The 11,389-nt window shown below is 38.2% G+C and overlaps 1 protein-coding gene across 1 annotated transcript; it reads left to right on the top strand.

Annotated features, from left to right (window-relative positions):
* Positions 1-792: 792 nt before the first annotated feature.
* On the top strand, positions 793-10,681 carry LOC127652969 (uncharacterized). Its single transcript, XM_052139423.1, is given in 20 exon segments — positions 793-934; positions 3,051-3,731; positions 3,734-4,525; positions 4,639-4,778; positions 4,886-5,090; positions 5,256-5,360; positions 5,455-5,645; positions 5,752-5,890; positions 5,998-6,279; positions 6,282-6,641; positions 7,080-7,142; positions 7,232-7,347; positions 7,505-7,624; positions 7,766-7,813; positions 7,931-8,008; positions 8,100-8,177; positions 8,391-8,524; positions 9,926-10,046; positions 10,165-10,362; positions 10,583-10,681. Coding segments are annotated over 20 exon segments (4,092 nt in total).
* Positions 10,682-11,389: the final 708 nt, after the last annotated feature.

Here is an 11,389-nt window from a genome sequence, read left to right as displayed (position 1 = left end):
GAAAATAAATTCTGTGTGTTTTATTGTATAACAGTTTTAATTACAGTATGTATTTTGGGCTGGTATTTTTTGAAATGGGCAGGTTTTAAACTGTAGTTGGGCTGGAAATCTTTAGTCCAATCTGGCAACACTGACAGTAGGCGCCAGACTTGATTGCATGGAGGGAAGAACGCAGTGTTCAAGATGCCGTCTACCTGCTGTGTTATAAACTGCAATATTCGTTCTCACGATAGAAGTGGCATAAAGCTTAAGAACGGAAAATCCTTTTATCGTTTTCCAGCGTGGAAAAATAATAGTACAAGCCACGTTTCAGAGGTGACAAAAAGGCGACGAATGGCATGGATAGCAGCAGTAAGGAGGCCCAAGATTACCTTCGATAACACTCCACCACACATGATGGTGTATTCAAAGCATTTTCACAAAGGTAAGTTACAATTACTCTCTGTAAATGTTATGTTGTGGGCAAATAACCAGCGTGTTTTGTTTGATTTAACCAGACCATTAGATTTGACGTTAGGCCAATGTTAACTGTTAACTAGCATGAAATGGCTAGAAAATGTTGTACATCTAGGCTACATAGCAATTTATTTGGTGACTGTTTGCAGGCAAACCTGCCTATGAAATGTTGGAGTGTGATCCTGACTGGGCCCCTTCTCTGTACCTCGGCCATACTGAGGTCAAAGCTACGAACACAGACCGGTTCAAGCGGTTTAGGAGAAGAGCGACGAGGTCACAACAACAGCATGGCCAGGCACTGACTACACTGGTCCTGAGGCTGAGTTGGAAGCTCACATGAATCAACCCCCATCGCCAGGCACTGACCACACTGGTCCTGAGGCTGAGTTGGAAGCTCACATGAATCAACCCCCATCGCCAGGCACTGACCACACTGGTCCTGAGGCTGAGTTGGATAATGCAGCACCTTTATACCCAGGTAAATAGTAAAATAATACAATATATGTTGCCCCCTGTGTATATCTAATCTGGATTACTTTGGATTAAAGGTTGTGATATGACACAATTTATTTTTATTGTTACTGTCAGACAACACTACACCTGCAACTGAGATGGAAGGTCCCGTGAATCCACCCCCATCGCCGGGCACTGATATTAAAAAAGTGTTGCCCTTTTGGGTGCTACACTGAAAATATCTGCCTTCACCAGGGGCCACAGACCAGGAAGTTAGCTCATGTCAGGATCCACGTGGAGCGAGTGATAGGGTGTATGCGCTCTAAGTTTAACATATTAAATGACACAATACGTCTGGGATTTGGGGTGCCTTGAGAGGTGGAGGATAAGACTTAGCTGGATATAATTTTGGTTTGGGAGTGCTGTGCTTTGACCAATATGTGTCCAAGTATTGTTGTGAAGCCGTCGTGTTAGAATTATACACCATGCTCACATCTAATATGTAAATATGTTTTTTTTTTTTTTTTCAAAAGATTTTGTAATGTCACTTCTCACATGTAATGATTTTTAGCCATCTCTGTAAATAAAATAGGCTACACAAAGACTGAATGAAATTCTGCCTCCTTTGCCTGTATTAAGGAAGAATTGTGCAAAATCAGTGTTATTTGGTTGCAAACACAATTACATAACTTAAATAGTAGTAACAACCAACTTAATTTCAGTTTCTTTACATATGTAACATGTAAATAAATTTAGATGAATACGTTTACATTATAAATAGACCATAGAAAAGATAACTGGAAATGTATGAGGTAGGTTGTGGGTGAAAGTCACAGACATGTGCATATATGCACTAAGTGTTAGTGCATACATGCACATGTCTGTGGGTATATATATGGGTGCTGGAAGTTGGGCAACAGGTTGATGTCCCCTGACCAGTCACTATGCTCGTAAGGATCCAGTCCTTTGATTCCCTTTATTTTCTCGTCATACCTCGTCTTTGCATTAGGATTTAGTTTTAGGCAGTATGGTCCGACAATGTTTTCTTTAGACCGCTGCATTTTGTAGCATTATATTCTGTTTTTCACGCTAATTTTTTATTATTTTCATGCCAGAACAGCCTGCTATGCGATGCCAGCCCATGTAAACGGGCCAAACATACCCATAATCCTTTGCGTTCTGATGACGTTGCCGCCCATTTGGTCACATGTCTTAGCAATCTCTATTGGAAATGTGTTAATTACAGTTTATGATGTGTACACAAACACATTTATAATAGGCATGTATGTATGTATTTGTATGTATGCAAATCTCTCTAAGTAAAGAGTTGAACTGCACACTCACTCAAATATTTTGTCATATAATACATACATACGTCATGCATGATAAAACCCACATTAAAAACTTTGGTCCCATATGGTTTAAATGTAGATTTTGGGTTGTTTCTTATAAATGAGATGATCTAATTATCTAATGTATATCATAATATACAGTTTTCTTAAAATAGCTTACTGATCTGGACTAAAATTTATGTGCACTTAATGTGTGTTTTATCATACTCTGTCTTTAGTTCTTTTTAACTTGTATCTCATAAAGGTGTGTGTGTTTGCTTTAGCTACTTAAGAAAATTAAAATCTCTCTCTCTCTCTAAACTTGTATAAACTATAAACACCCATCTCTTTTTTCTCTCTCCAAATGAAAATTGTATTCTCTCTTCAGGTGAAGAAATAACTATACAGAGAGGTTGCAGCTTACCTGCGCTTAACAGATGCACCTCTTGCTGTTCCCTATATCACTGTCCTTTCTGTACTTCTGCTTTTTTTAAGCCCTCAAAGAAAAGTAAAGTACAAACGCATCTTCAGCTTCACTTTTCGAGGGCAGTCGTCCATGAAGATAGCATCATTTGTGATTTATATTTTTTTCTAAAAATGTAATGAATGTTAAATATATGCATGATTGATGTTTTAGTATTACTCAAATAAAGCTATGTCAACATTGTAAGGCCACGTTGCATATAAGTTTAACAAATAAGTTGTGCTGTGTATTATTGTCTTTCTCTGAAACATTAAGCTAATCACATGAAGTAGGAATGCAAGAAAGGGAGTGATTTTTGTTTTCTTTTTCTTTCTTTTTTCTTTCAGATTATACAATCCACCGGTGTGGTCTAGGTTGTGTGTCACAATTACACTACCATTGTGTATATTGTTCCTCAATAAAAATCCGACGTGACCACTTTGTGGCCCACCTGAAAGGCTGTAAGAATGCCAGTACATCAACCACCATTCTTGATGTGCCTCCCCTGACTGCCAGTACATCAACCACCATTCCTGATGTGGCTCCCCTGACTGCCAGTACATCAACCACCATTTCTGATGTGGCTCCCCTGACTGCCAGTACATCAAACACCATTCTTGATGTGCCTCCCTTAACTGCCAGTACATCAAACACCATTCCTGATGTGCCTCCCCTGACTGCCAGTACATCAAACACCATTCCTGATGTGCCTCCCCTGACTGCCAGTACATCAAACACCATTCCTGATGTGCCTCCCCTGACTGCCAGTACATCAAACACCATTCCTGATGTGGCTCCCCTGACTGCAAATAGGTCCTTCATAAAACCACAACTACGAAACAGCGTAGTTATTAAAACAAAATGCCCTCTTTGTCACATTACTATTCAAAAAAAAAATGTAAGAAAACATCTAGAGAGGAAACACACAAAATCTAGGGACGACATTACATCAAGTCATCACCTGTATTCTGACTGCATAGACCGAGCTAACGGTGTCTATGCAGTCCAGAAACATTTTCTTTCTTCGAGTGTTCGGTCCATGTTGAGTATAAAATCTGGGGAGCAGAGCACAATGTCAAATGTGAGTTGCCATCCTGTCAAGTGGACATGGACTTAGCCAGGAGGAGTGGACTAAGCCACTACAAATGCCATCACCTCAGGTCACTGGACTATTGTGGGTCCTTTGCTGACGGTCCTTCTCTTTCAGAAAGTACCCTGTCAGAAATGGTCAAGCTAAAATGGTTTGGCAGTGAAAGAAAGAGAGATTGCCTAGAAAGACAAAGCTTGGCCACCCAAGACAACAAACCCTTGTCTGTGGCAACAAAGGCGACAATGCCCTCTTTAAAGAGGTGCATTTCAGTATATGAGCCACATGCATCATATTATGCCCAACTTGGAAGAATAATGGTCACATATGATGTAAAGCAGAACTCCTGGCATTGTCCTTGTGCCAGGTCAAGAAGATCCTGTCTTCATAAATACATTGCAAAATGGCACCTGTTCCAGACTGAGCATCAGCTTTTCAGGACCGTCCAAAGCACAGATCAGACCAGTCCAGTTCATGAAAGTGTAGATGATGCAGGCCTACTGTACCCCCCCACAAAAGAGCTGGAATATATGATTCAGTATGTCATGAACAACAAGACCATCCCTGCAGCTCTTCCCGAGAACCTGCGTCTGCCTTCATTTTCAAGCACATACCCAACCAGCCTCATTCCTGATGAGATGTTCTGCCATAGATGTGCTGGAAATGTACCTTTATCAGACCCTCTGCTCATCACATCAAAGGCCAAAATTCTTACAAATATAAGAATTATCCATGGTAAGTAATTTTGGTGCCAATAAGGATCTATAAAATACATACTGACATCAGTTCTGAATGTGTCCTAAATGGTATTGTAGTATGGCTTAATTTTCGAACATGGTATTTTTCAGACGTTGCCACCTACTCAAAATGTTGCCACCAATGTGGAATACACTACAGGTATCATGAGTGGAAAGATGGCCTGCACAATTTTAATGACAGTGTCATTCTTGACCTCCCTTTATGCCTACATCTTCGAAACATGCTACAGGTTAGGTTATCTTAAATAATTTACCATTACCTCTAGTAAAAGTAATGCTTTGCAAGGTTTTTCAAGAAGTGGATAGAAATTATTGTTTGTGTTATCTTAAATTATAGGCCCACACAGCTGTCGGGAGAGTGGTTCAGTGTCTGGAGGTCACCATAGGGGAACAGTTTCCTCCAGCCAAAACAGTGCTCCATGCTTATCTCCATTTTGAGGCACGCACAAGTCACGAGTACGAATACTCTTGTGTGACATGTGGGGATCATCCACCCATTGTAATCATGGATCTCCACAGAAAAGGAGCATTCAACATGTCATGTAAGTGTGTTGGCATAGACCATATTGATATTCTGTGCTTTGAGCAAATAATGCATTCTGGGTGAATTGACCCTGCTTGTGCATATTTAGCCAATATACATATATACCTAATGTTTTCCATTATACAGGTCGTCTTATTAATGTTTGCTTTCTGTATGTTGTTAGTGAGTGACATCAAACCACCACCAAAGGATTTCAATGGACACATGGATATGGACGACTTTTGGGATAAACTGGCCCTGCAAATGATTGGTCGTGGCTTTGTAAAAAGTAATTATCTTGCTTTTATGTGCCTCTTCTTAATATTTGGTGTGCTATTTACAATCTTTTTTTGAACATTTTGCTTTTTCTGTTGTTATTTAAGAACAGAGTGACAATCCCTTCACTGTCCACCCCAATTACCACCTTTGGGCACCATGGATTGGAAGAAATACACGCAAGTCCAGTCAGTGCCTCAACACAGAGTTCCAAAAAATCCACCAACCCAAAGAAGCTGAGCTTTGCGAAATAACTGTCTCTGAAGATAGAATTAAAAATGAGCTTTATAAGAAAAAGGTCAAATTGATTTCATTTCTAAATTCTGCAATTAGCATGAAGTGTTTCTTTGGCTTAGTAGCATGTAAGTATTTTTGTTGCAACTGTATTTTTATTTGTTTTTTAGGTATCAGTGATAAGGAAACTGTGCAAGGAATGTGGTGTTGATTCCATTGGCTCAAAAAGTGACCTCCTAGAGAGGCTTTCATCTGAGATGAAATCTAGACAGACTTTTGACAAAGTATTCGAAAAGATTTGGGGTGCCTCTGTTAAGAAACAAATGCTTGTGTTTTGGTATGTTTGTGAATGCCACTTTACCTTTATAGGCCTTATACTTGTATTACTGCTGCCTGACATAGATGTTTTTTTTTTCCAGGTGGATGGGCTGTAGTCATGTGCCCTTGTGGAATTGTGTACAGCATCAAATGCTGTTTGCACGCAGAGAGTCCGAGAGACTTTGCAGATCTCCTCCTCTCATGGAAACACATGCCTAATGTAGTCATCTATGATTTCGCACGAGGACTGGCCACACACACCAATCTTCGCTATCCTGAGACGTTAACCTTCACGCCACACGAAGGTCGTCTAGCTGACCCAACAGATGGCAACATAAAGATGGCAAAGGAGGGAAAGCTGAAGATCTCCTTACCGTGGCTTAGTATAAAAAACAAGTCCCAGACAGCCATGGCCACCCAATTACAGGCTCAGCAGAGCACTATGTCCTTAATGACAAATTTCATGAAGACAATTCAAAAGACGAACGGGATGCTCTCCGCAAGATTGGTCTTGTAGCCCAACTTGCTGGTAAAGTGAATAGCCAGGTTGCGGAACAGTTCTTTAGCAAATTAAAGAAAAATAACTACTTTCTAAATATGACCCTTCCATCAACTCACGTCTTCCTCATGAGAAGTATCATCCACCACCACAACAGTCAGAAGAATTTGAGAAGACTAGAGGCCTTCAAAAAAGTATTTGGGACAGAAGTGGTGCTGAACATCAACCACCAGGCTGTTCTTGGTAATGTTTGAATTACTGCCATACCACTTTAGAATTGGTTCTTCTAAATATTAGTTGTACAGATGTCGTCATGTACCAATATTTTGTGTTATCTAATTAAGCTGTTTCAGAGTCCTCTACTCAATCTGGTGCAACAGACGTTCTACTGTGTGACCAGTAAGTAACACAGTAGAGGATCAAGCCACTTTGTGGCACTTGTTTAGTCTGTTATTGCTAAGCATTGCGATGTACAATGTAATGTTTCCTTATTTGCATGTGATCAAATATTATATAATCTTTTAATATCAAACTCATCAATTAACCCTTTTAATAACAAAGTCTGATATACACTGTACTTGATTTTATTGACGTCTACAAGTGGATTTCATTATTGTATTTATTGTATTGCATTTGTATTCTGTGTAATTAACTAATAATCTAATTTTGCATGCCTTACAGACCTTAGTGGCTCAGAGGCAACAGTGGATTTGCCAGACTTTGATGCCCCTGTAACAGGCATGGGTATGGATAAAGTAATTGCACTAACTAACAGTAATTTTCCATTGCAGTTCATTATTCGTGACCGAGATTGTTTCATTTTATTCCCATAGAAACCTCTGCAGATGTGAACATGGAGGAAGTGGACGAGGATATGATTGTGGAGGATGCAGATGAGTATTCAGCTCAACCTTGGATGAAGCCTCATAATCTTCTACAAGACAAATTGGTAGTTGTTCATGTCTTCACTATCAATGCTAAAACATACTGTCCACAGTAGCCTGTATTGTAACATCCACAATTTGTGTTAACTAAAAATCAATTTTATCAAGACAAGTTGCCTATTTAAACAAAATATGAAGCATTTTTTCTTTTGTCCTTTGCAGCTCAGATACATCCTGGACACGGGGCGACTGGCTGATGAGGTCATTGTGAAGGAGGGAGCGATATGCCTCTTAAGAGAAGATTTTTGGACACTGGTTTTGAGAAGGGAAATGGAGTCTGATGTAAGTGGTAACATTTGCATGTAGATATTTTTCATGCACCAAAAAAGTAAAGCCGTGGGCTCAATGTATGCTCTTTGTTTTGTTTGTGGAAAGAACTTAGACTTTTGTGTATGTGCTAACTATTTTGATTATTTCTTGCAGATTGGAAATGCCTGCATGAAACGGATTGATGAAGATGCTCGGGCGCATGTATAAATCTTTTTCAAATGAGCTATTTGTAGTTTATACTTTTTTTTTCTTTTTTTTTAAATTTCATATATGAATGGCAAGTGGTAGTCTTCTTAATATTTCCATTTGCTCTCACAGGGCAAAGACATATATACTGCTGATATGCATGTCGTTACTACGTGGAAAGACAGTGTAGATCCCTTAGCCTACTTTCCAGTGAGTATTGAATGCATAAATCATACTATTTGACATCTACCATAAGTCGAAAGTAAAGTAAGTTTTCATATTTGTTAACTGTGTTTTTTAGGATGATGCTGACATGAAGGATGCCCTTGTTTTCCCCCTATGGACAAACGCTGCCGGCCCAGAACATTATCTGTTATGTGTAAGATTTTACGTTATCTCAAAAGATATTTGCGTATCACGTTTTATACAGCTTTGATACGTATTATTGACTATGTTTATTATTTTATGTTGGTTTTACAGAAGATTTTTTTTACCCTTATATCATAAAGCACAGGTAATGCAAATGTGAAATGGATTGTCATAACACTCTCTGTACTCCCTAGCTACAACCATTGATTATGCATCCCTATAGGTACTAAAGCCACTCTTAAGAGAGATCCTCCTTCTAGACTCCCTGTATAGTAATCATGAGTCTGGTTTTGGAGATGACCTGTACAGAGACATCTTTAGGTCCACAGCTAAGAATATAATTGCCACGTTCCTATGGCATGTAATGTAGACATGCGGTTGCATTGTTCCAGCTGTCTTTTTTGTTTTGCTATGAGAGTATGTGTTATCATATTAATTTACAGTTGCCACGTTCTTATGGCATGTAATGTAGACATGCGGTTGCATTGTTTCAGGGGTCTTTTTTTTTTTAGCTATAAGAGTATGTGTTATATTCATTTACAGTTGCCACGTTCTTATGGCATGTAACATGTGGTTACATTGTTCTAAATAGAAACATCTATCTTAAAAGATTAAACCAGCAAAGCAAAATCAGGCCTCTTTGTGGACGAAGCATCCATGTTCTGTGGGAGAAAATAGACTCAAATGGGTGTGAGCGGAGGATTAAAAATGCTGGTTTAATTTATGGCCATATGATATGCTGTTACATAAGCTTTTTAACATAGGACTCCTCATGGCTCTTTGTTAATTTGTCTTTTACCCAAATCTTAGGAGTATTGCACATCGTCTCGACCCTGGACAGTGGACAGAGGTCACAGGATTGGATATTGGGGTGACACACAACTACAATACTACTTTACATACTTTCAGCTCTGTGTATGTTTTATTTCAAATTCTAATATACTTGCTTCCTAAAGGGCTTTCCTCAACAGAACAACAGCATTGATTATGGAGTTTTCATGCTTATGGTAAGCTATTAAAACAGGCTACTAAAGCAATTTTTTTTCTTTTATTTTTTGGAAATTAATCTTTACTCTTTTTCAGTATGCCCTTTACACTGTGCTGAACACTCCATTCAATTTTACTTCGGTGAGCTTTTCTATTTTCTTCCTTAGAAGGTTGCTATAAAGTTGTACTTTATTGCTGGTCATTGAATTCTAACAATACAAATTAAATACTAATCCTGTTACATTTCAATTTCTGTTAGCTTGACATGCCTGCAATCAGGGAGTGGTGGTGTCTACGTCTAATTGAGCGGTTTGAGACAAAGGGGAATGTGCATTAGTTTCTTTACATCTCAGTTTAGTGTTTCATGCTTTGTTCCTTCCTTGAAATAGAAATAGTTATATCAGTAGAAATAACTGACCAAACTGAGGCATTACAGCACAGACAAAAAAAAAAAAAAAGGAATAAACCATCAGCATAGTCATTAGTCATCAATCATGACATGTAATTGTTTTTCATAATCTCCTCAGTACAATTTCCACACGGCAATCCCAGATTTCTATTCATGATAACCTACATTCAAACAATTTAAATGAAATTTAAACATTTAAATGATCAATGCAGCCTGTTTATTGTCCATAACAAGAGTTGTCCTATTGGGGGCCTACAAAGTAGATTTTTTTTCTTTCTTTTTAAAAGGCATGGGAAGAGGTTCGCCCACTGGACCGAGGAGGCAAGATGGCTGACTGAAGGGACATTACGACCTCTTTACAGGTGTTTTCCAGGTTTAACACATGACTTGCCACAACATGTTGTTGCTGAGAGGAACCGAATGTTGTTCAACCAGGCTCTGGTGGACTTCATTGTGGCAAGAGGAACCGATAACCACATTCAGGTACATGCATCAATAATACATTTTAAATTAATTCTAAACCAATAGCTTGTCTAGTAAATAAACTACTTACACATACATGGAAATGTTCTCAATGTCATTTTCAATTTTCTCTGCACAGTCCATCATCAATGGACAAAAAAAATCAAAGTGGCTTGACACTTTTTCCAAGTGTTACATCAAGAAAGTGCCTGTGCCGTTGTTCATTGAAGATCAGGAGCAAATTGATGTTATCTTCACTCACCTGACTTCAGTTCTGGACAGCCCACACACACACAGTGACCAGATCAGATTCATTATGGATGTCCTTTTTCCAGAGGTAGGTCTCTTGTGTTTGTTGTGCTCTGCATGGTGTCAGATTCAAATTGTTTTTAATGTCAAATAGTTTATCCATAATGTTAGACCATTGCTCTAAAAATAATAGTTTTTGTGCTTAATGTAGAAAAGGCACTTTTGATTTTGTTGTTAAAAAAACTAAACATGGAAAATGATGCTTGGCTTATTTGGGCTGTGATAAATCTCAATTCTTTCTCTGGTAGTCCATCATCTGTGCTCTCGCTGTTGTGGGACATGTGTCCATCTTGGAGGCTGAGGAGAAATTCCTGCGAGGACCTGTCATTGACGCTAAGGTACTGTAAGGATCCTATAAAGTAAAAAATGTTCAAACATGACATCCTGCCATTATTTTATAACCATTGTTTCTACCACTATTCAACTTTAGCTTCTTTTTTATTTATTTTTAATCAGTGAGCGGGAGCACTTTGACATGAGGATAAAAAACAACTTAAGAAGAGTGGCAAGACATAGGAGTCAACTTCAGGAGTCATCCTATACATGGTGTAAATAAATAACCTTTTTTGTGAACAACAATATTGTCTCTTTCTTTTAAATGGCCCTTGGAATTTTAGAAAAGGGTTAAATTGTGTTTGTCTTCATTAAATGCTATGTAGGACACTGTTCTGTAGCTGTATGATGACCAATTGTGAATAGTACAGCAGATATTTCATTGAGGATCCATATGATTACATGGTACTGTATGTCTAATGGGCTATATGGTTAATACCTAAATGTAACTTTATATAAATTCACAACAGCATATATCAGTCAGTCTCCTGTATATAAAAACAGTTTAAAAACAATTAATTCTACAGTAGGTCATATATCATTACTTTGTCCATCTGATCCAACTATGTGTATTAATATTTTTTAAATTTAAACAAATAGTTTTCTGTGCTGAGTGAAAAGAGAAGCCTAACTGAACATCTGGATGTTTTAATCCATAGTGCAGATAATTCCACTGTCTATAACGTTTATTTAAATAAACAAATACCTAAAAATTAGTAAAA

Source organism: Xyrauchen texanus, chromosome 12 (assembly GCF_025860055.1).
Source record: "Xyrauchen texanus isolate HMW12.3.18 chromosome 12, RBS_HiC_50CHRs, whole genome shotgun sequence".
NCBI lineage: Eukaryota > Metazoa > Chordata > Actinopteri > Cypriniformes > Catostomidae > Xyrauchen > Xyrauchen texanus.
Note: the sequence above shows the minus strand (reverse complement) of the source record. Positions and strands in the feature narration are given on the sequence as shown.